Source organism: Episyrphus balteatus, chromosome 1, assembly GCF_945859705.1.
Source record: "Episyrphus balteatus chromosome 1, idEpiBalt1.1, whole genome shotgun sequence".
Lineage (NCBI taxonomy): Eukaryota > Metazoa > Arthropoda > Insecta > Diptera > Syrphidae > Episyrphus > Episyrphus balteatus.
Window position 1 is genome coordinate 33,435,175 of NC_079134.1, and position 27,001 is coordinate 33,462,175.

At 30.0% G+C, this 27,001-nt stretch overlaps 1 protein-coding gene across 1 annotated transcript in view; it reads left to right on the forward strand.

Moving 5' to 3' along the window:
- The first annotated feature begins 330 nt into the window (after positions 1–330).
- The window catches only part of LOC129907660 (uncharacterized), a 38,651-nt gene continuing 11,980 nt past the window's right edge, over positions 331–27,001 (forward strand). Inside the window, exon 1 of the mRNA XM_055983951.1 lies at positions 331–1,318. Within this exon, the coding sequence (XP_055839926.1) occupies positions 1,252–1,318 (67 nt within the window). The 5' untranslated portion in view covers positions 331–1,251. The remainder of the gene's footprint in view (positions 1,319–27,001) is intronic.

The following is a 27,001-nucleotide window of genomic DNA, read 5'->3' on the forward strand; positions in this document are numbered from 1 at the left end:
AAAAATACAAATCCCATAATATAATCTATATCTACAAGTCGCATTACTATCCATCTAGTCATTCCATAAGCTAAAATTAATAGTAACTCTCATGCGAGAAAACTCCCATCCACATCCATTCATCAATCTCATCATACCAAACATGTTTGAATCAAACTGATATAAATTCCATTCAAACTAATATATGTGTGTTTTTGTGTTTTGTTTTTGTTTTCACCCCGAATAATGATGATGAGACGAAGCGCCCTTTTGCCTTGAACAGGTTGAATATATCAGCAAGACACAAAAGAAAAATATATCAGACAACAATTCGAATTCACGCTGATTCGGTGTGTTTAGGGGCTGGCCTGGCGCTCAACTTCAATTCAACGTTGTCGGTTGTTCAGGAGGAAAATCATATGAAAAGATACGATAGATGTGCTGCTGTGCTGTGTGTAGAAGATACTTTTGCACCGTATATCGTGGAACAATTCCCACTATATTCAGTCACATTGCGACTTTGTTAGATGACGGACGTAAGCTCTGAAAAATATAAATTTTATAGCACTTTTTTTTAAAGTGTATAATTTGTTTTGTTTTATTTTATCGCCTTCTTCTTTTATAAGAGAGTGTATATTAACGTGGGTTTCCCTCTGTTTATATTAAATTGACCGATACACGAAATTTTTGAAAAAAAGTATCTGATAGATTGAAAATTTATTATTAAATGCCTATATCTAATGGAACAGGTGTATACTATCTATCAAACACAACAAAATTATAAATAAACAAACGCGAATTTTTACTGAATTAAAAAAAAAAAAAGCAAACAAAATTGTTTACAAATAAATGTGTTATATGTTTAAGTGGAAAAATTAAAAATTAAATAATTATTTATTTAAATAAATTAAATAAATAAATAATGATTATAACCAAGTGAAATAAATAATATTTCAAACAAAAAATCTATAAAAAGTTTGAATACTGTTAACAGTGATTTGAATTGAATCTGAAGTGAATTGATAAATAATATACAAAAAATCGGAATAAAAGATATTGTATCTTTTTTATAACACACAACTGCTGACAATTTGTGGATTAATTTTTTATGGGATTATATCGAAAAATCTGAAAGAAGATTTTTTGAAAACAATTTTTTACTGTTTGACTGTTTTTCCTCGAATTGCGGATTAAAAAACAAAATAATAATTTTGTAAATACCTATACCGATCACCAAGGAAACCGGCAAAAATTTTTGCTAAAAAGGACTAAATGGCCAACACAGACAACATGTGTTTGCAACTTAATGCATCGGAATTAACAGCTATCATGATGAAAGGTGAGTTTGGAGTTTTAAAATTTTGATTTTTTAGACAATTTTGTTGCAAATTTTTTGGGGTTTTTTGAAGGGTAAGAAAAATATGAAAATACTGGAGAGACTTAAAAAAAATTACTTGAATATGAAAGGGGAAAGAGTACATTATGTTTGGATACAATTTCTTTGTGAAACTGTTTAACAGTTTTATCGTCAAAGGCTTAAGTAGCTCTTAAAAAAATAAATACTAAAATACTAAAGTCGGTAAAATTTTTGACTGCAGTTAAGATTATTTTTATGAAAAAAACAAAACCGACTTTCATGGATCAAGTCGTGGTTTTTCTCATAGTTTCTATAGCCAGGCACCAGCTTTCCAATACAAAAAGAATTATCAAAATTGGTTCAATCACTCCAAAGTTATGAGGTAAAAACAAAAAAAAAAAAAAAAAACAGACGAATTGAATACCTCCTCCTTTTTGGAAGTCGGTAACGGGACGTCTGGGACGTACGTTAACGTATTGACGCTTTGTGTCTCTATCATTTTCTTCTGATTAAACAGAGAGAGAGAGAGCAATAGTCAAAACGTTAACGAACGAATGCTGTAGTTCGAGTAACGAGGTTATTTCTTTCAAAACCGTTTAGGAATGGGAACAAAAATTAACGGTCGTTGAGGATATGTATCACTTAACTGCTAAAAAAAATTCAAATGAAGGAGATATTATCAAAGCAATTATGTACTCTTTACTATTATAAAGAAGTTTTTAGTAGCTCTTTTTTAAGCAGAATTTCCTTGAAAACTACAATTAAAAACAGCTTTTTGATGCTTTAAGAAAATTTCTCAGAACCGTTCTTAAAAGTTTTTCAAATAAATCCATTGAGGCAAAATTTTTGAGAAAAATTGCTCGTTATTCAGGAAAGGATTTCTTCTACTTTTTCTATGTCTTTTGTTACTTTTCGTGGAAATTATTTCTGTGGCATTATTTCTCCTATGGTAAAAGTAAGATTTATTATGCCTAGGTTAATATTTACTACGAAGTATTTCTAAGCTATATTGGAAGTAACTGATTGATTATATCTTTGATATTGCCTTGAATATTGGTGATGGAACTTTGTAGATTTTAGTTATTGCAATTGTCGTTGTTTCGAATATTTTCAGGTTATGTTCGAACTTAGTTGGTATATCAAAAAATGCTAATTTATTTTTTATTAACGGAACAAATCCTTAGTTTAATTATTTAAAGAATTTTTATACAAAATACTGAACTGGGAGCAATAAATTGTTCAAAGTTCCAAAAAAAAATTTCGAAACCAGAGTTTTTGTTCGAAACCAGAGTTTTTGACATGTTTGTATAAAATTGTCTCAAAAATTTAGCTTGTTAATGCATTTCTCATTGCGAATTCTGACTCGAATCACTGAAATCTTTCAACTAACACATGCGAACGCTATAAAATAATAAAAAAGGAAAAAAGTTTTATTTAGAAGAGCATTATTTTGCCGACGGCAAGTCAAAAGCGCCCTGAAAAGTCCCTTAACATAAAACCCGTACAACGTTAAATTTGCTCGAACCATTATGATTATATGGATAATTTGCTTGAAACTGGGAAAACACTTTCACGTCTTCAAGACTGATTGACTGGAGTTGGGTGTATATACTCAGATTCACTTCTTAAGGTCTAACATAATCATTATTAAGCCAAATTTATACACACTGTATTAAATTTAAAAAGTCGATTTTTCATTTTTGATAGCAATTTTAAATTAAATGGAGTGTGGATAATTTGGCACTAAGTCTGCTTTTTTTTACCAAACACAATTATACGAAAATTTTGGAAACTTCTTGTAAAAATCAATTTTTATTTAAATTTTTCTAAAATCCATATTTCTAACAACCTCATTTAAATTCCGTGATCATTGATTTTTCAATTTAATTTATTTATCATCATCATCTATAATTTAATTTTAATCATTTTCAAAAGCTCATGTAATAACAAAAAAAAAATAAACTATTACTGCTACTGCTAGAAATATAAATATACATAAATGTATTATTAAACTGGTTATAATTGTATTTTTATCTTTAATCCATATTTTATTCAAATTATACCATAAATACAAGTTAAAATATTGATATTGGATATCACAGTTTGCACAGTTCGTAATATTTAATTGGAAATTATTTGTAAGTCAAAGAGCTCAATCATTAAATGCAAATTCTAAATCGTAATACATTCATACCATTCAATCAAAATATTACTTAATTGCAATTATATTAAAATTAATTCTGCTATACTGAGGTGGTAAGAAAATAATAGTTCTTGCATAATAAATTTAGACTTTCTAAGTGAATAAGTTCTCAAGAGAATTTATGCCCTTATTCTTTAGAAAATAAACTAATTTTAAATATACACAGTATGGTTGACAAATCGGTACATAGGTTCGAAAATCGCTACCAGTTATTTTCTGAGTCTACTTCTTTTTGCCACTTTTGACCGAAATAATCGATACTGGTAGGTTTTTGTAGACATAATACTTTAGTATAATTACTAAAAGAAGCAAAATTTGTATTTAAAAATTTCGAATCAAGCTTGAAAAACTATTACCACTACTGAAAATTCACTAACTTTGACCAAAACATCAACCAACCAACAAATAAACTGACTATAGCAATCAACAGCTGCTGTTACTGATTTGTTTTGTTTATCAGCTAATACTATCCTATTAATACTATGGTTCATTTCTAAAAATGACTCTTAACTAAAAATTCCATTGAAATTAGCAATTTTTCAGTAAACAGCTGAAACAAATAATAACACATTCTGACCTAAATCTAATTTAATCATTTTTTTTTTTATTCGAAGCTTAAAAAAATTCAATCAATTTAATTAACAATATTTTTTCATAGTTTACAAAAAAGCACATAAAAAAAAAAATAAGAAAAAACAACAAAACAAATGTATTCTTAAAAACCTATTAAATTCATTTGAAATATTGAAATATTACCGCCATATGGTTGTTTTAGATGAAAATAAAAAAAAAAAATTCCAAGAACTTTTGTTTTATTGCTTCTTTCTGGTGAAGTTTAACAACTAGCTACCTATCTACCTATTGGCAAAAAAAGAAATAATAATAATTATATTTTTAGGTTTAAAATTTTTAATGTTTTGATTTTGATTTTGTTTTTTTTTTTTGTTCAAAATTTTATAGTTCAAAATTAACATTAAAAAAAAAAATCAAAGACACAAAAATCAAATAGTTTGCTAATTAAAAACAAATAAAATAAACCTTGAAAACAAATTAATTAAATATGTGCACAATTAAATTTAATTCTCAAAGGAATAATGGAGGAATGAATGATTATTAAATAATGAAATCATAAAAGTTTGGATTTTTAAGACCCAGATAGTTTTTGAAATTCTCACGAGGGCTCGTAAAAATTTGTATTTCCTATTTTTGTGGGCTTTAGAACCAAGGACCTCTTTAGACACAAAATTTATTCGGACTGAAAGTCAAATTTCAAATTCAAGGAATTGTCGGGAACTATAAAAAGTCTGTAAAGAAATTAAGACATTTGATATCAAATCCAATTTGTAGATATTTTCTTGGTAATCTTTTTAAATTACCATAATTTTTCAGTCAAAAGGTTATCCTTTCAATGATTTCTCACAATAAAAAAAAACTTCCCATTTCATATCAAATCCAATTTACCGTCTACTTGTTGAACTAAAAAAAATCAACAAACCTAAATACTGAATGAAAATCAATCTGACAAAGATTTCATACGCACAACTGAGTGTGCTTTTTCCACAAATTGTCTACCTGTTCAATATTAAACAAAATATAAAAAAAATCCAAAAAAACAATAAAAACAAAAAGTAAATTATTTTAATTTGATTCCCCATAGACTATGGCTGACCAGCCGAACCTATAACCTATATATCGACCGAACGGATACCAAAATAATCAAAAAACACAAAAATTAGGATCATGTTTCGTAATTTATTGACACACCTGTTTTTTTTTTTTATTTATTTATTTCTGCTTGTGTTGTTATTAGGTATATATGCTATGCAGCACATTTTAAACTTTTGATAACCACACAAAAAAAGAAAAGTAAAATAAAATAAACACAAAAACCTCCAATAGAACCAAAACAAAATTGAGACGAACTTTTAAAAAAGTTTAATTTCAATAATTGGTCAATACTTCAATGGAGAGCACCAGCTGTGTGGTTTTGAGAAAAAAAAAATTAAATTTAATGCACAATGGTGTTGTAGGTTCTTGCTCGTAATCTTTAAGATTTTTAATTTTTTAATTTTTTTTTTTGAAAATGAAATTCTGACCTAAGGCCTTTTGGGGTAAAAGTTCGTCAGCATAAAATACTTTAGTTCTTCAAAATTTAGAATTTCAAAATTTGAGCAAAAAATTCAAAATTTGTATTAATGGTAAATGGATTGGACTTTAGAAACAAAAATTCTGTGAGTCATAATTTTTGTATATCAAATTTTTGAACAAAATGTTTGTATAGAAAAATTAATAGTTTAGTCAAAATTTCGAATCGAAAATATGTGAGTCAAAAATGTTTAGTTTTATGTTTCTGTGTTATGTTTTTTTATTATATATTTTAAGAAACTGTTTCAACTGTACCAAATATTCAAAATTCACTATTACAAAATTTTGATCGTATTGAATTTCTTAAATCTTATACTTTTGAACTCCAAAACTAGTACATACACAATCTGAAAGGTATTTTTAAAAATTTGAATGTGTACATAAATTTTAAAGTCTAAATTCTTAATTTTGTATTAAAAATTCTGAGCTAGAGTTTTAAGGAACATAATGAAAATATTTTTATAAAAAAACTGTATAAAAATATAAAAATTTAAATGCTTAAAAAATTTTAAGAACTTAATGAATTCAATGTTAAAGTTTAAAGGTGAAGAGATTTAGATTAAAAATTCTGTACAAAACATCAAACAAATCCCTTTGATAAAAATTTCGAAAATTTCGTACTCAGACAAATTTAGGACAAAATTTTGTTTGTAAAATTTCTTGATTTGGAAAATTTATAATTTCATTTTTGAAATATGCTTAATTTTTGTTCATATTTTGTTTTGCATTAAGTCAAAATTTTTTGTACCAAATTTTCAAAAAAAAAAAAAAAATTGTGATCGTTCTTTGCAAAATTCATTAAGTATCAATATTGAGTCTTCAAAATTCTGAATTTTTGCACAAAATTTAAAGCAAAACTATAGTTTTCGAAAAATTTGTTTGTTGAACCAAATTTCAATTTATTTTAATTTTTTTTTCTTATAATTTTTTACTTTTTGAAAATAATCCTCAAACACTGCAGAGTTTTTTTTTTACAAATCCCATAGTCCCCTTAACAATCCTCTAGAAAGCAAAAGTAATAATATTAAACAAATAGCCCAAAAAAACTCCTTAATAAACTCAAAATCTGCCACTGGCAAGTGTCACAAAATTATGACAGTTCCAACAACAATTTTGTAAACATAAAAGTGTCCAAAAATGTTTGTAATATATGCGCATATGGAATTACTTCACAGCACCACCAAATCGCCACCGGGTCGAATAGTTCAGTTAAGCTATTAAAAACAAAAACTCATCGTTTGAATGATGGATGGCGTTCAACAAAATCGAATACGAATCGAATCGCTTTTATTGGTAAGCGAAATTTAATCGAAGGAACTCGTAATTAACTTCGTACTTTTTTTTCATGTTTTGTATGTGAAATCAAAAAAAATTGTGCTGATGGAGTGTGAACTGATTTAATGGTTTCACACACAATGACTTGTGGGTCAATTGTAAACTTTTGAACTTATTAACGAAACCACATGTGGGGGTCTGATTGCAGTTTTTTTTGTTTTAAATTTTATTTCGCCAAACAAATATTTAATTGTTGGGAAGCTAATAAAATAAAACTGGGATATTGGTTAACTGATGGTTGTTGAACTTTTTTTTTTGTATAATAATATCAATTACCATAGCGCCATATAAGTATTTTGAAAAAGTATCTCATGTACACCAGGTTAATATTATATTATTGCATTGTTTGAGAATTTGTCACAGGTGCTTATAAGTTATTTCGAAATAATTGGTTACTCAATTCTTGATTTTGGGTGTCTTAACCAAAGAATTACTTAAAAGAAAATGGCGCCCAACGTGAAACTTATGAATTCTTTTTGATAGATCGAAATGAAATAAAATCAATATAATACTTGTATTGTCCTTGTATCTATTTTATTTATCAAAACTTATGACTAAAAGCCATTTGCAACATCATGCCAATGCAATTTAGATTGTTATCATTTTTCTAAGCACAAAACCAATGAACTGACAATAATTGAGAGTAGAAAATAAAAAGATAAGGAAACACAGAAAAAAGGACGAAGGGAAATTATTAGGAAAAAAAACCAAATACAACAAAGACGGAAGAAGTTTAAGGGATGAAAAAGTAATGTAACTTCTAGTTATAAAATGCCTTTTCCGAATGAACCGTGTAATCTTGCTGGCATGTCCGACATGTGTGTGTCAAGTTATAAACCCAAAAAAGAATGCAGGTTGTTTCTCTGTTCTACTTTGCTGCCACATGCTGCCATCCACATGGATAAATGTTGTTGTTGATGATGATAATATGCTTGCTGCTTGCTCACTCCTGCTTTCTATTTAATCGTAATCTATTAAAATGACTTTGCTTGTTGTTGTGTAAAGGTTGGGTTTGCCTTGGTTTTTTCTCACCCTTAGCCAGATATTTTGCAAAAGGGATTTTCCATCATTTCTTTTTCCCCAGATTGACAGTCACGTCTGGTTAATGAGACGAAATAAATTATTACAAAGAAAAGAAGAAAAAAAAAAAAGTAACAACAATAACGATGACAAAAAAGAAACATACTGCGAAACACATGACAAAAATTCATTGTGAAACATCATACATAGCAGCTAGTCTCTCTTCAAGTAGAAAAAAATACTGTTCAGCTAAATTAATCAGCGGAAAAGTATCTATGCTGTGTGATGGTTGGAGGGGAGTCAAGTGGTGTGAGAAAAATCATGACACTGAGATTGAAAAGTAATTTTCTTTATGTTTCAAATTTGTACAAATTTCGTTTATATTTGTTTTAGACCAGTTTATACCAATCCGAAAATGTTTTGAAAAATAGTGTTGGCTATATAAATGAGGTTGACTTAATGAAATCGTTACATCTTATCCATAAAAACTGCTAAAAATTTCATTGAGTTTATTTCTTTGAGTTTTAGACCAGTTTATACCAAATTGGAAACACAGAATTTAAAGAAATGTTGAATTGATAATTTAGCTTTTCTTGTGGAAACTATTAAAACACATTAAGAAATTGTTATATTTTCGGGAATAAAGGCTTTTCTAGTAGTTTTTGTTTTTATACCAGTTGTACTGAACTAACTACTTAGCTTTAAATTAAAAAGAAGGAGTTTGACACATTTACTGGTAATCATTCTCAAAAGAAAAATATAGACCATTTTCTTTCGTGCATAAACAAAATTATACCAATTAAGTATATTTGTCTATTATACCATTACCAATGTAGTATTAAGCAATTTCTTGAAATTTAATTTACTCTAGAACACAATATAAATCACTATTGAAAATAATTAGTATTCACTTTAAAGTTTTTTATACCATTCAGGTGTAATCAGTTAAACACAGGAAAGAATTAACAAAAAGTAGTATTCTAAAAAGGAAATACAGTAGCATACTTAAACTACAAAAAATGATTTATTTTTAAGAATAATGGCCTAGAATAGGTTTTTATACCAGTGGAATTAATATAGTAAACTATTGTCTAACAGTAAACAAAATTAAGAAAGAGGGACAGGGTAATTGGTATAAATTAGCCTAATTCAAGCATTATTGCCTCTAATTCATAGTTTAAATGAAAAATACTTGAAATTTTCCAAATATGAGTTCTTATATCTATTAGACTTTTTTTTATACCAGTCACAATATTAAAGAAAAAAAATGTTATAATATCATTTCCTTAACTCTTTGTAAGCATAAAATTAAGCTTAACTCTCGTAAGAATTTATTTTCCTTACTATTGACCCTTTATACCATTTAAATCTGTTATACCATTCATTTTGATTTGTATTTCTTTTTTTAAAATAAAATATTTATTTATCACATACAAATTTAGAGGTAAACACTTTCAACCCCACTGTCTCAAAAAACACCCTCTTCCAAACAATAAATAAAAAAATCCAAAAAAAACCCACAACAAAGTATCACCTACACCTCCTGATATTTCCGCTTTGTTAAATTTAAAGAAAAGAAACAAAACTCTTAACATCATAGCAAAGCAAAGTAACAAGAAAAAAAATGTCTGCGGTGTAACAGATGTCTGCAAAGGCATAAACATTTTTTTTTTTTTCTTTCTATTTTAAATTTCTATTTCATTTAATAAAATTTGGTGGTGGTGGTGGCGATGACGATGGTGCAGGTGACTGAGATGGGCTGTGGGCAAGGAGGGAGGTTGAGAAGATATAGAGTAAAAGTAGCTGTCGCTCATTAAAACATTCAACCCCCCTTTTAAATATTTTCTTTATAGAAAGATTGTTTTCTCCTGTTTACAAAATAACCACCCACCCAACATCACCCCCACCTCATTGCTCATCCCATCCATCTCTCTAAAACAGCATCATCTGTGCCAGCTGCTGAATTCAGTAGCTGAAAAACAAAAACAACATTGAGATTTTTCAATGGAATAAGAGGGTGTGTGCGCAAATAAACAAAAAATTTTAAAAATAAAAAAAAACAAAATGAGGAAAAACTCAAGCAAAAATAAAAATATTGGAAAAACATCTACCAAATGTGCATAAACGCAATTCGACTACACCAAACATACACATATCTATTTGTCTATATCTAGTTAGTTACTTTTCATCTGCGGGCGTGTAAAATGGGGAACATTTTTTTTTTTTCATTATAAATATCAGAAATACTCGTTTTAGTAGTCTTTGAAGTTTTTATAGAGGGGATTTTCAATAAAATTTTTCTTTTTTTTCAAAGTTTTTATTAGAGAACGATTAATTCGAAGAAAATTCTCTTCACACATTATTTCAATCTGACAGTATTAGGAAAGTTCGAAGTGTGATTTCCATTAATTTGTGAATTCAACATGAATATTATTAGATATTATTTTGAGATTTTCAACAGTTTTAAGGAGGTGGAATCTCCTTCATTGGCAAGTGTAATTAAAATTGAATGGATTAGTCATTTATGATTATTAGAAAATTTTATTTCCAAGGAAAATCTGCTTCCTTATCTTTTTTGATTTTTTTTTTTGCATTTTAATAAGGAAACTAATTTTTTTGCAATAAAATATGGGATATGTGAAATAAAATTCATGTTTTTCTACTAAAAGCTTGTTTATATCCCCAAATAATAGCAGTGATTAATTCAAAAACACTTCCGTTTGCTTGTTTGTTTATTATTTATTTATTTTTTTTTAATTCAGCTCAAATTCAGCTCAATTCAGCTAGTTTAAATTGAATTCAGCAAAGTTTAACACAAATTTCTGTTCATATTGAATAGAAGTTCGGAATATGGAATGTTTTTATCAAATTTAATAAATATTCTTGTTTTTATATGGTGAGTTCCACTCCTGTGAATGGCCATATTCAGTAATAAAATCTTGTTGTTTTCTTAAGATTCAGCTCAATTCAGCGAAGTTTAATTGAATTCAGCAAAGTATTTCTGAATAAATATCACAACGTTTTATGAGATTTTTGTCGTTGATTAAATTAATTCAGTCATCAACACTTTTAGAAAAAAAAAAAATATTTATTTTAGTTCTTTCAAGGCGTCCTTTTTCAAGTAATCAGTATTCAGCACATAATATTCCAAGCTTAATTGGAAAACGTAAGTTTTGTATTGTGTTTTTATAAAAAATCTGATGAATTCAGCTAGGTTAAATATAATTCAGCAAGGATTTTCTGAATGAATATCGGAGAACTGAATCAAATTTTAATTCTTTTTCTTGATATTTAAGTAATTCAGCTCCATTTAGTAAAATTTGAAGTGGGATAACCTATATAATGTAAATCACCATTCTGACGATTGTGCCTGACGATGACGAACAAGTCAAATAAGATTAATGTTTCCAATGAACTTGCAATAATAATAATTTATTATTACTATTGTTTGCCATATCTGGTGATCTATATTCTAATAAAATGTAGATCGTCTTCCAATTGTAAAATATTGTAACAAACTATATTTCTATAAACATTCATCAACTGATTCCTTAAATACTGTGGCGCCTTTACTCTTAAGTGAGCACAAAAGATAGATACACATGTTGTTTTTAATATTTTATTTTGTTGTAATATCTCAAGTAATCTATACACACATACAACACAGTCGGTATACCTCAATTGAATTTTTACTATGTACGTACGCGCGTTTATAAACTATATGACAATCAAGATCCAACAAATGGTTGACAATTAAATGCGCCAACAGTAGCACACACATAGAACCAGTATGGAGCACATTGTAGGTATAGACGACAGCAAACAGCAGCGCACAAACAATCATTATGATCGTCATCTAAAAAGTAGCGCCGCAGCGCCATCGACATGGCTTGGCTGGCCGGTGGATGGCGGCGGCATCGGTCCTAACTAAGGTATAGAGCAAGCTTCAAAGTCTGGGCTAATGGTTATAGCTATACAGAGATATAGAGACTGCGAGTTACATAAAAGCGCCACACTGTGCTGGAGATCACTATATCATTGTAAGACTTGAAAAAGGTGTACGTCTAACTTGTGCTGAGTTTTAATAAAGTAAACTGGGACTGGGCCCAACTGATGGGGGCTTGAGATGAGTGCGCACTCTATGGAGCTTCGTTTTGTTTAGCAAAACAAGATGAAAAGAGTGAGAGATACTTTTATAGATAGTTTATTGTTTAAACAGATGTCAATTAAAATTGACTACCGTAGGCATCAGGCAGAGTAGTTATAAAGGATAGAAGTTTCCCTTAAAGCCTATAGTTGTCATTCTTTATATAGAAAGATAGACAAGGAACGACAACAACACGCCTGGCATAGAAGCAATAGCTCTGTCATTTAACAGCTCATCAAAAGCCAAACAGAGTTCCATAGTTGAACCGAAACCGAGACCCGTACTCGTAACCAGATGATGCTGCTGCTGCTGCCAATAATGGAAAGACTGCTGCGTGTGTGCCAGGGTAAAGATAACCAATCATATAGAGTGGTGGCCTAGCATCATGGGAATGACATTTTAGCTTTATAGGTTTGCAATAATTCTGGTGCTAGTGCTCGGTCTGTGGTGATGGTCCGGCTGTTGTTTCTGTAAAAAGGATGGGCAACATAAAGATATTATCTCGGATACACACACACACACTTGGTAGCGGTGGCGACGACATATCCATAAAACCCAACAAAACTAGAACTAACTTAACATCTCGTATAGAGACTCATGCGAAATATGTGAAAATGGCGACGACGACAACAGCAAACGACGACAATTGCAATGAAAAAAAAATATATAAAGGACACCCTTCTGTCCTCCTTTAGCCTTGTAAAGAATTTTCAACTAACCTTTCTCTCCCATATAGTATAACGCCTCTTGAGTCTAACCCCCCTCCTCAACCCATATTTAGTTTGGTCTACTAACTGGCTCCAGTTGTTCTGTTTTGCAATGAAATTCGCAGTTGCCTCTTGCCTGCCTTCCTGATACTTGTTTGCTTGCTGATGACGAAGACAATGACGACCCCAAACGGCCGACTGACTCTTTGCTGCTTCTGCTCTGCTTCTGAAAAGTTATGGATTGCCAATTGGGACTCAGACACACAGTGGATAAACGAATATACACTAGAAGCTAAAAAAATATAGGTTTAAAGAGCCCCAATGTGTTGTATAGTCTTGCTGAATATAGTTTTATCGAATTCAGCAAGGTTTACAAATCTTAATTCAGCAAAATGTTATTCAATTCATAATATTAGCAGTGAATTCAGCTTTATTTTTTGATTAACTCAGCAAAATTTTATAAATCTATAATTTTTTCAATCTTTTGAAATGGTCCTTTTTCAAGTAAGCGATATTCAGCACATAACATCTTACAATTATTTGAAACACAAAACTGTTCTTTTGTGGTTTAGTGGAAATTCAATTTTATTCAGCGGAGTTACATTGAATTCAGCAAAGTTTTTCGAAATAAATATCAGATTATTATGAATTTTTTTTCTTTTTTGTAGAATAACTAGGCAATCCAGATACTTTTTGAATAAAAAATATTGTTTTAGATCTTGAAAAGGTTCTTTATTCAAGTAATCCATATTCAGCACACAATATAAGAAACTTAATTGAAGAGCACAAATGTTTTCTTCTGTTTCTACAAAAATTCATTTTATTTCAGCAAAGGTTCTCTAATAAATATCAGAATAACTAATTAGATTTTTCTAGTTTTTGAAGATAATAAAGTAATTTAGCATTTTTAAGCAGAAGAATTAGTTAAATTAACTGAAGAAGTCCCTTTTCAAATAATCCATATTCAGCGCTCAATATGGGATGCTTAATTGAAGAACACAAATATATTCTTCTGTTTTATAAAAATTAAGCTCAATTCAGCTAGGTTAAATACAATTCAGCAAAGGTTTTCTGAATGAATATCAGAAAATTATATCAGTTTTTATTGTTTTTCTTAATATTTGAGTTATTCAGCACTATTCAGCAAAAATTCTATTACTTAATTCTATTCTTCAATTTGTTATATTCAATTATTTTTTCAAAGAACCCAATAATTGTCATTAAAGACACATCGAAAAACCCCTGAATAATCGTCTTCACCATGGGGAGTACCACACAATCCAATTCAGCACACACTGAGCGCACATCACACAAAAATAACAACACAAAGATGCAGAGTCATCTTGTCGATGATGCAGAAGTTCGTTTTATATTTGTATATTATATATAGGTAGAATGAATATCTCTGGGGAGAATATCGAAGAGACACGCAGGCAGAATTACTCTCGAATAAGATATGAAATAGCGGGGGACTGGAAGGCGGGGTACAATTTTTGCGTGAATCGGTGTCGTATTGGCATTCACAGAGAACCAGCCACGATGGCCAACTATCCAGCATCATCATCATCATCTCCTCGAACAGCGAGGCCAGCCAGCAAGAGGATTGTAACATCACCAGCGAACACAGTGAGAGTGGCTGCTGCTGCTGCGGCTGGCTGGCTTAGCAATTGGGGAGTATTGGTTTGGCGCCATCTGTTCCATATAAAAGTCAATGGATGGAAGTTTTATGTTTATTGTGGAAAAAGAAGGAGAGAGTCCTTTATTGTTTTTTTTTCTGCCATGGTAAAGTTTTATTTCCTTTTTTTTTTTTGTTAACCTCTCTCACTCTGTGTGTGATTGTGTGATGCTGTGTTTTCGGTTTCATCTGAGTGGGATTTGGGGGAATAGAGATGTACTCAAGAGATATCGTGTGGCGCGCTAAGAACCACACAGTTTGCTGTTTGTTTGCTTGCTTGCTTGCTTTTGTCCTGGATGATGAAACACTGGCCCTGTGTGGGATGTTGTTTGGTTGGGATTGGGGATCCGCAAACGACTACAAGACGCGACGAAGTTCGCAAAATATACATATAAATCCAAAAACCAGCTGAGGAATTGCCACTTGGTTAAAAATGGGATTTACATACCCCAGAGTCGCATAAGAAAAAAAAAAAAATAAGATGAAAAAAAGAAGAAGAGTGAAGATATACACGCACACCCCCAAAAAAAAAAAAAAAAACAGAAAAACAGTGTGTGGACCGAATAGATCTTCCTTATCGCCTTTTGCTTGGCGGAAAAGGAGCAAACAACAACAACGATGACTATCCGACGACGACGACATAAAAAGAACATCCTTTTTGGTCGCCAGTTTTATTGATTTCATGGTTCTTGGTTATACAGTTTTTTTTTTTTTTTTTTTTGGAGATGCTGTTCAGTTTTATTGGTCTTTTATTTTTAATGTGCGGCACGGAGTAAAAATCTGTGCTTCGGCCACTCCACCAGATGGAGAATGGTTTCTGGAATTATTTCCATCTATCTGAACACAACACACATACACAACACACATATCCAAAGAGCTTATGGGATGCGTTTATCTTTTGGTACATATCTTCAGCATGCCCGACGTGCTTGACATCGGGAACATATTGGCCCACGATAATGGGTTCATGTGGCCTCTGCTTCTTTTAATATTTTTTTTTTTTCAGATTTCTTTTTTTTTATTGTGCGGATGATTTCCTCACTTACCCTCTTGGTGATGGTGGTGGTTTTTTGTTGTTGTTTTAATTTCATATCTGGTTTTATAGGGATTTCTGGGGGGATTCAAAATCTATACCCTACCCGCCGCACCACTTTGGGAGAGTTTTATTTTTATGGACTGAGAAACTATGTGAAGAGTGGTTGTGATTTTGTTTAGTACAATTCTTAGAGTGGTTGGAGTAGATTTTTTCTTTTTTTTTTAAGTTGGTTCTTTTTTTAGATTTTGACTTGAGAATGAGATATGTGAAATGATTTTTTCGACAGATAAGGGATTTGTGTGGGATTATCAAGAGTTTTTTTTTTGTTTTTTGTTTTTTTATCCTTTCAAAGGTTTTACAAGTCATCGGTCGTTTAGGATTTTAAGCTGATTGAGAAATTTTTTTTTGTTGATAACAACCTATAGGTAGTTAACTGAAAAATAAAAAGGCAAAGACTTTTTGTGTGTGTCCGGAAGGTGATTTTTTTGCTGAAATGGTTTTTTTATTGTGCAAATCAAATCAAGTGCGAAATTTTTGGTGAACATTGGAGATAAAGGCAAAGTGTAAATAATTATGTTGCTTTGTAAGGAAATGCTGCTTAACTACCTAGTTCACAATTTTACTATAAACAACACCAGTTTTCACGTTTTTTCCTATGTTCAGCTCAATTCAGCAGAAGTCAATTCAAATGAACTCATATTAATTCAATTAAGTTTAGCTTTCGATAAGTCGAATTCATATTTATTCCACTAAAGACAAAATAAAATTATATAAAACTCAAAGATTGGCTTGAAAGACCCTATCTCGACCTTTTTTTTTCATGTATGATATATTCAGCAGACAATGGTTTCAGTTAACCGATAAACACAGCTTTTTTCTTATGTTTCTGTTTAAATTCAGCTTTATTCAGCTAAGTTGGTTCGAATTCAGCAAAGGTTTTATGAGTTTTCAGAATGAATTTTAGAATATTGAATGAAATGTGATTTATTGTTTTTTTAGATAATTTAAAAAACTAGCACTATTCAGCAAAATTTATCCCTGGTTTCGATTTTTTTTCTTGCAATTATAAATTAACTGTATAACAATGCACAAGAAAAAAGTAATGAATCTCTATCTATTTTGAAGGGTTATCTTCAGCCTTAATTCAGTTATCTTTAATAAATTCCAGCTATCTATTGAATTAAATTCAAATGAAAATCAGCGCCGTTTGTTGGAGCAACATTCCCCGAAGTTCAAGGGAATGGACATAAACTCAATTTAATTTACCTAACGTAAAAAAAAATTCTACATCATTCCATGTTAAAATCAATTAAGTCAGCAACATTTACCTCAACTCAGCTTAAATGAAAAATTTAATACAAAACTTCACCGTCAATTTGGAAAAAAAAATTCAATGAATAAATGGATTCCAAATACCTTATCTGATGCTGAATAAACTCTAACAGACATTCAGCAAAAAACAAAAATAAATACAAAAATTATACTTTTTCGAGTACACAGGAAAATAATGATTGAAGTTTAAATAATTTAAAATAATATTCAGCACAATATAATCAAATTCAGCAATATTAAAATCAATTCAGCTCGGTTTTCTTTTTTCAAATATTGTAAGCAATATCATTCATTTAGTCTTGTCAATTTACTACGTATTTGTGCCTACGAATTTCAGACATAATTAAATCTTGATTTTTATTACACTATGTGATACCTTTAAAAAATTTAATATGACTCATGTATCAAGAAATATTACTTAACATTCAAAGAATAAATTAATATCTTGTACAAGTAATTGAATATTGTTAAAAATTAGTTATTAATATATTTGGTACGTGCCTTAAAAAAAAACCGTTTCAGTGAAATAATAGTAAACAAAATTTAAATTCAAGCGGAAGTAGAATTATGGAAACACAGTCAGTATGATGGCCTCCGTGTCATTTAATTTGATCTATGTTAATGCATAGATTTATGATTTTTCACTTGTGTTTTTGCATTCTATTTAAGGCAGGTACATAAGTAGTACTTTGTTTAATTAAATACAAAATGACGTCGTTTTGTGGGTACCTGCTACAGGAAGAATTCTTAATACAAATAAAAAAACAAAATTTATGTCGGTTTGCGGGAACGTATAGTCTACACAACTTATCTGGTTTTATTAAAACTTCGTGAAGGTTTAAATTAAAGAACGGAGAAGAACAAAGCTTACTTTTTTTTTTGAAAATAATGTCTTTTTAAATACTGCTGAATTGATAAAAAAAAAAATGGTATTTTAAACCATGACTTTATTGATTTATGGAATATTTGAAATAATTTGACAGTTTTCTTATCAATCTTTGTCATTCAAAAAGAATATAATTATTCAAAATATCTCGTTCACGTGTCATCACCAATAAAATCATCACTTATCATCATCCAAAAGAATTGTCTTCAAAACTAACCAGACATTTAGTGTTTGATGATAACCAAATAAAAAAATAAAAATTCCATATGGAAACATTTTTTTTGTTCTTTGAATAGAATTTTCCAAGTCGTTAAAAAAAAATCAAAAATATATACGGAAATCCCTTGACCATATGTCATTATCATATCATTACTTTCAAAAGGTTATCTTTAAAAAATTGAAATAAAAAAAAAAAAAAAATACTAAAATAATTATTCTTTTTCATCGTAAAATTGGTATTTCATTTACCATTCATGGATGACGCAACATCTTATCAGTTTGCCTTATATTTTTCATTTATTTAAAAAAAAAACAATCACAGAAAATCCTAAACTACAATCAATTGTATAAAGAATATTAAAATACTTAAGATTTGGAAAAGGATTAATATTTTTTGGGAATAAATTAATCTTTAGTATCATAATATGTTTTTGGATAAGTGACATCTTTTTTCCGAACGCATTTTACTTCATAAGGATGGACTTTTCAAGGTATTTTTTATGCTTGCATCATTTGAACTTTAAAATATGGCTTCGGATAATAAGTAATTCATTATCCGAAGACATTTCTACACAGAAAATAGATTATTTCTAGTTTTTCTTTACGTTTTTGTGACAGTTACTCTCTCGGATAAAAGGTTTTGTTCTATCCGAAGGCATGTTTGCTTATATTATTCAATATTTCAACTTTCTCTTTATATCTACATTACATATACTTCTTAATATGGCCTCGGATAACGGGAAACTTTTTATCCGAAGGCATTTTAACCTGTAAAGTGTTAATTTAAGTGAATCTGTACTTTTTTGTTGCAGTTATAAATATTACTTTTTATCCAAAAGTATTTTCGCTCATATCATAAATTATTTCAACTTATTTTTAGGTTAAAATGGTTTCGGATAAAAGTGACTTTTTATCCGGAGATACAAATTTCAAGTAATAAGTAATTTACACATATTTACATAACCAGTTAGATGTAATATTTATAACCTTAAAATAACATTGTGCAAAATTAAATGTTGTCGCATGTGTCAAAAAATTTTACCAATGAGGCACAAAATACCACAACTAAACTTATCAAGAACAAATTTTTAACATTTTTTAAATATTTTCAATAAAAAAAAAACTAAATTCAGCAAAATCAAATGAATGAAAAAGTGAACTTTGTACTTATAGTTTAAATGAACTTTGTACTCTTCTGTCTATCAAAGAAAAAAAAAAACTCCTCCCCCAATTGTACGAGATTTTACAAATTTCATTGAGTTATTTTTTATTTGAGAATGAGATATATTTTTTTATCTTTTTTTTTTTTTTGAAATTGTTGCTTAAGATGCCAAATTTTGTTTTTTTCTAACACGTAGCCTCTGGCTCTCATTTTTTTACATTTACTTGTTTCATTCTGTTGACAGTCAAATTACTATCTTAACCCTGTTGGCTGACCTATTTGTTTGTTTATTGGCATCAATTTAAATGCTATTTATTATTTTTACCATGAAAGACTGAGATAGAGATAAGAAAAGATGCATTTTCAGATACAAATTGGGAGGGGGTTGGGGGTTGTTTATGTATCTAAACATTTTTCTTGATATACAAAACTTTTACTTGGCGCTGTCTGTTTTACAAAATTCGTATATGGGTGATCTGAAAGAGTGCAGAAAGGGGGTTATTTTCCTCTGTCCCCAAAAAACAACCTTTCCCTTCCCTTCGATCTGAAAAACATTGTTTTTTTTTTGTCGGAAATAGAAAATTGAATTGAGGCGCCATAGTTCTTACTCGAAACGAGATCTATAGTTGGTTTGTTCTAAATAATTATTATTGTCGTCCGTTGTGTCTCTTGAAGGAAAAACAACAAAACAAGAAGACAAAAAAAACACAAATTTGTCTCTCTTGTCTGTGTCTCGAGAATGTAGGTATCTACTTTGCCTTATTGTTTTTGGGTGGCTATGTTTGGGGGGATCATAGGAAATGGGGTGGTGGAGTGGGGTTGATTTTATTCGTGCTGTTATTTGGTTTTATGGGATTTTAATTGATTGCACCAGGATGAGGGCTGCTGCGGGGGAGTGAATTCAACAAAAATATGTACCACCAACAGCGATGAATACTGAATTGCGACGACGAATTTAATTACCAAGGGTAGGTTAGATGGTATTTTGTTGTGCGGTAGTAAAGGGGGTAGAAAATATTTTATTCTTTTCATTGATAAGTATCTGTTTTTTTTTTTTTTTTTTTGGGGTGGGGTTAGGTTTTTGGGGGTGATGTTGGACATGGTTGGCATCAATAAACTTAAATATATATTTTTTTTGAGTTTAAACGAGCAATAAAATCCTTGTATAATGTTGTGTTGTGAAATTTGTTATTTGGCGTTTTATGTTTTTTTTTAGCTGAGGAGATTTTTGAGTAGTGTCCAAGTTTGACGGGTAATTTGTGGTTTGATTAAGAAAAAATATATTTTATATTAGATAAGACTAAAAAAAAAATACAAGTAGGGTGGGTGAGAATTTTAAGAGCTTAGTATTAATATGGTTTTGCATAGAAGATACCTTTAATCCGAAGGCATTTTAAAGTAGTTAAAGACGTTTTTACTCAAACAAAAGATGATTAGTCAAAATTTTGTATATTTGTGTTCTACTTACTAGTTTATTTGTTCTCGGATAAAACAAAACTTTTTATCCAAACTCATTTTTTTCCAATAATTTTTTGTATATCAACAGTTTCTTATGTCTGCATTATATGTACTCGAAAATATCACTTCGGATAAAAGTTATCTTTTATCCGAGGACATTTTTGCTCTAACAGAAGTTGATAATAGCTTTTTCTTTTTATCTGCGTTTCATTTTTTATAAATATGGTCGCGGATAGAAAAATACTGTTTATCCGAAGGAATTTTTATGGATATATCCATATTCTTATGTCTACATTAGGTTAACATATAAATATCTTTTCGGATAAAGGTTTTACTTTATCCGAAGATATATTCTAATAGAAAGAAGCTTAAACCAGTACCAAAATCTGCTGCAATCTACAAATTCAATATGAAACTTTTTAAAAATCCTTAAATTCCTAGAAAAAAAAAACTTAAATACTTTCCCAAAAGTATGAAATCATTGCCAGATGCACTTTATCATTATATTCCAGTCAAAAACATTATTATTTTTTCCTGATTGATTCGTTATGACATAAATTTTGATATATTAATGGACATTGGACATTTCTCATAATTGAATTAAATCAATTCCACATAAATTGTCAATTATTTAGTTAAACAAAGTCATAATTTTTTTTTTTTTATTCAGCAATCAAATGTATCACTCCAAAGTCCAATAAAAAAAATAATAAAATAAAAATCTATCTTTCATCTCATAGGTTTTTGTCTCACTCGTCAAGTCACTTCACAACCACAAAAAAAAAAAATGTCTATAAAATATCATTCATGAGATGTCTCTGAGACTGCGGTTTCTTTTTAGGTTTAATAACCAACTCTTGATTGGATTTAATAAAGACGTCTGACAGAAAATTAGCTTCAAGAAAAAAAAAATATGAGAACATAAAAAAAAAAAATTTCATTAAAAAAATAAAAAATAAAAAATGCTAGGAACAATATGAAAAATAAAACAAAATCAAATAATTCATTTTTTTATTTTCTGCTTCTTGGGTGATTTATATTTATTTTTGTTTCCTCTTTTTTAATAATTTTTAATCACCAATTCAAATATTCAGCCATTAAACACCTCCTTTAAAGACATTTATTATCATTTAATAGCCGTGGCTATTAAAATGACAGCTGCATTCCATTCCATTCCATGCCATACCATTTAGACATTTACTCGTGTAGAATGCTAAGTTTAATACAAAAAAAAAAACACAATAAAATGACAGTTTAATTCTTTTGGCGCCACCAAACATCGGATATGGTGATGGTAATTGTGATTGTGACAATGATGATGACGATGAAAACATTAAAAAAAAAAACCTTAAAGTCGTCCTGAAGCCTTATGATGATAGTGACTCTGACTATGACTATGAGCAATTGTGAATAAATAAAATGCTCATAATTGACGCAAATCAATCAAGCGGCAATAAGATACACCTTCGAGTGAAGCGCAGCTCAAATACAGATAGACAAGACACATAGTTATGGTTGGTAGGTAGGTTGACTTCAAAACTCATTTATGGTGATTGCATTCGTGAATATGTGAATAGCTTAACGCTTAACGTTTAAACCATATACAATCAATGGTAATGGTGCGGTGGTGTTGCTGAATTGCTGACTATTATGTTTTGATGGTGATGATGATGATGACGACTAGTTACCTCTTTGTGGGTGACAGAGTGTCACATTAACATTCGTAATGCAAAATGCGATTTATGCAACAAATGTCGTGTGTCTGTCTGTCTGTCTATATAATGTGTCTCTGTTTGTTCGTGTCCCGCGTGTGCGCACAATTCAGCCAGCATATTTTTTTTAACATCAACGAGAAAGTAATGAAATTCATTTGAAAAAATTGCCAACTTGAACAAAATATGCATATACACGCGTTTTGTCTGTATTTAGATACAAATTGGTGCCTAAAGTAGATATGTTTTTTTCTACACGCAAATCAACCGTGTCTTCCTGTCACAGAGAAAGGGAGAAGAAAGAGGTACCCAAGTTTACAGCCACACCATCCTCCATCAGGTATCCTATCCACTTTGGTGTGTGTTGAACAACGTTTTGCTTCTTCATCGCACCATCATCATCAATCACCTCTTGTGGAGTCGAGATATATATCTACATACCTGCGCCGCTTCCCGCCCGCCGCCTCTGCTCACTGCCATCGAAGACGTTAAAAATGTCGATGAAGCAGCAGAAGAGGAGCCCCAGAGAGAGACCAAGAGCAAGACCAAGACCAACCATCATGGTGGTTAGAGGTGCTCCTATGCCACCATCACACATGACAAGTGAATGAATGTTTTGTGTCTGTTCCAAGCCAGGTTGATTGCTGCCACCACCGTCATACCACACCACCGCTCTATACCCTCGGCCCTCCCGCTTGTTTGGCTGGTTTCAAGCCTGCCTGCATAGCGCCACACATAATTAACGTTTGTTGCTTCGCGCATGAGGTAAAGATATATAACCCAAGAGGAGGCTGATGAAGCTGGCGGGCGGGAAGCTCCTCATCCTCACTCGCGTTGTTATTCGCACTCTATCGCAAAAATCTAAGTGCACGTAGTAGAGGTACACGACCAAACGACCGACCGACGTACATCATCATCATCATCAGGGATTGTATCTATAATCATTGTCTGGCACTTGCCCCAGAGTTTAGTATTTTATTTTTTTGTATTTATTTTGAAATGCCACATCGTGTGGCGGCGCTGTGGTGGCGGCCGGCGTCTCAATATAACATATTGTCGAGTCGAATGATCGTCAAACTATCTGTCAATAGAAGTGATGATAATTAACAACTATTACTTGTGCCAATTTGCGCGCAACGTCACACTCTTGTTTTGGTGGATATATACGAGTATATGCGAAGTGTGAATGTTGTATGTTTTTTTTTTTTTTGGTTTATGGTGGAGAATGATGATGATTGCTTGGTAGAAGAGATCAAATTTCTTCGCACATTTTTAAATAAATTTTTAAGCATTTATCTTTATGCGAATATTAGATGATTGTATAGCTGCGGGTGATTTTAAATTATGCTGCAATTAGGAAGATGATTTTATTTTTGTAGTTTTTTTTTAGCATACATTTTCATAAATATGTCTGAGACGACTCGAAAGACAGTTATCCGGGAGAATATCAAGTTAAATTTGATGAAGAACTCATGAAATACTTGCAAGTATGACTCAAAACGTCTAGTTAAATAGGAAATACTGTTATCCGTGATTATCCGGACTGGTTTTTGACTTTAAATTTATTGTATAAATGTTTACTACGCTTAAAACTTGAAAATATTGCATTAAAAAGGTTATCCGAAAGAAAAGAAATAAAAAATACATACAATATTCAAATAAATCACTTAAATTGCTTAGTTTGATTAAAAACTCTCTTGTTTTTAGTTATCCAGAGCTGTTTCTATATTCCAAACGATTTTATGAAAGCCTCAAAAGCTTTAAAACATTCATATAGAAAATTTTTCCGCTTATCCGGTTTAATATCAAATGAAAATGGATGAAGAACTCATAAAATATTCATATATAAGAGTTCAAACAATATGTTACATCAAAAAGACTTTTATCCTTAGTTATCCATGTTATGTTATGTTTTTAAGGCTAGAATCTTTTATCCGAGGCTGAATTGCGTCTCTTAACTGTTAAATGGATGAAGATTTACTCTAATCCGAACCAAATTTACATAAATATGTTCTCGGATAAAAAGTTAATTTTTATCCGAAGACATTTTGGATCATGAAAGTAAACATTTCTATGAAATCTTTGATTTTTCGTTACTTTCAATCTAATATAATGTCACGGATAAAAGAAATATCTTTATCCGAATACATTTTATACTTATTTTCACATATTCTTTGTCTATTTGATATTTTTTGATGAAAATAATGTCTCGGATAAACACATCAACTGATTTAGATATGTATTTTTGTAGCCCATAGATAAGAATTCTTAATAACCCTGAATACAAAAAAAAAAATCAAGAATTCTCCAAAGTCATTTGTACTAACAATACTCTTGAAATTATATTATTTATCCAAATAAAATAAGAAAGATTTATATGCATCGCAAAACAATACAAATAAATTTTTGTTTAATTTTCTAAACGTGTACCTTGCTTTCATGCTGAAAATAAAGTAATTACTAACGCCTTGTCAAGCTTCATATTATTCTCTATAATTCTATATTTGTCTGTCGTAGATACAGTTGTTGTGTCAGTCAGTCAGTCATTGTCATTGGAATTATGAAAAAAAAAAAAAAAAAATGTTTAGAACAAAAAAAAAAAAAAAATTCACACACAAAGTTTAACGTGTGCCCAGATGGTTTAACCACACGCGCTCCAAATATTAGATCTCAATTCAAACACAGAACAAAAAATCCCCAAGTTTATTTTCTACCTAGTACAGATGTGATAAATATTTTTTTTTATTTTTTGAATTCCTAACAAAAAAAAAAAAAAAAAAAATACCGAGAGAAAAAACAGAGGCCACCACGAGTTCAATCAAGTGTCTAACGTTTGTTTGTCTGATTAGAATACCATGTTTAATAATATTTGATGATGTGACGATCAGATATGATGGCGTCGTCGGCAAATGTGTTGAAGACAACAACTAACGCTGCACTGCGGAGAAAATACGTAACAAAACAATACAATAAAGGTGACATTATGAAAATACTAAACACCTGTTCATATTGTTTACGATTTGTATTATAAAAAATCATTCGCATGGATAACATGCGCTATACTGGTTCACTGTTGTCTTTTTTTTTTTTTTCTAATGAAAGCCGCACGGGAGTTGGTTGGGGGGTAGTGAGATATAGGTGAGTGAAGGTGGTATTTAATAGGGGTATGTCACACCATTATAATATATGGAAAAATTATTGCTTTGAGATTAAAATTTTGTGATGAGAGTGTGTACAGATGTTTACTCTTTTGAAATAAAAAACAAACGAAAAAAATACAAAAATACATTTTAGGTGCGGAGTCGGAGTCTGTAATTGACACAAATAAATCGCAATTGTTTTCGCATGTAGGATAAGTAAACAAAACTGTTTGTATGACGATAGTAATAAAACTTAGAAGTAAATTGTGACACGGGAGTGAGCAATAATAATATTCATTCAAATAAATAAAATTACATACAAAAAAACTATTTTTGTTTACAGCAAAATATTTTGTAATTTGATTTTTAAACAAGAGAAATTCTCTAAATGGGAATATCATTTTAATGATGTAACGCATCAAATCTAACGCAAAACGGTACTGACATTTCTATTATATAACTTAATTTTGCTCTTACCTGATGAATTAGAAAACGATTCACAAGAAAATTGTGTTAAAAATTAAAAAAAAAAAAGAATAAAAATGACGGTAACGCATCAAATTGCACATGTCACGGTACTGAAATTTCGATTATACAGCTTAATCTTGCTCCAAATTGATGAATTAGAAAACGATTTACAAGAAATGAATGATTTTATGTTAAAAAATAAACAAAAATTGATTAAAAACAATAGTAACGCATCAAAATTTAGTAAAAACAATAATAACGCACCAAATTGCATTGAATGACATTTCCATTATGTAGCTTAATTTAGCTCCAAACTGATAAATAAGTAAACGATTTACAAAAAAATGAATGCTTTCTTGTACATAAACAAAAATTGACTAAAAACAATGGTAACGCACCAAACTGCATTCATCATGGTACTGACATTTCGATTATATTGCTTTATATTGCTCCAAATTGATAAATAAGAAAACGATTTATAAGAAAATCAATGATTTTTTGTTAAACATAAACAAAAATTGATTAAAAACAAGGGTAACGCACCCATCACGTTACTTACATTTTCTTTTAAACATGAACAAATTAAAAAATATGCATTGAAGATAAAAACATTCTTTATCAAAAATATAGAAAATCAAATTTCAAACAATTGTTGTCTGGCAATTTTCACTCTAAAGTAGATAGTTCCAGAGATAATCAATAAAAATAAATTGCATAAAACTTAAAATGGCGCCCAACGCTCATGAATTAGTTATTTATGCTAGGATGCTTATTCTTTTTTACCCAAATATCTTAAACTTAAAAGAACGATTATATTTGACCACTATATGTGTATTTATGTATGTATGCTTGAGTGTTTGTAAATATTTTCATTTGTTTCATTATAACTTTTAAACTACTTATCGTAATTTGACAAATGAAGTATCGTTGAAAGCTGGTTATAGACTTTTATTTTTTTACATTAAATTGAATACAGTGCCATCTATGAACACAAATATAAAATAATGTACTTTTTTTTTT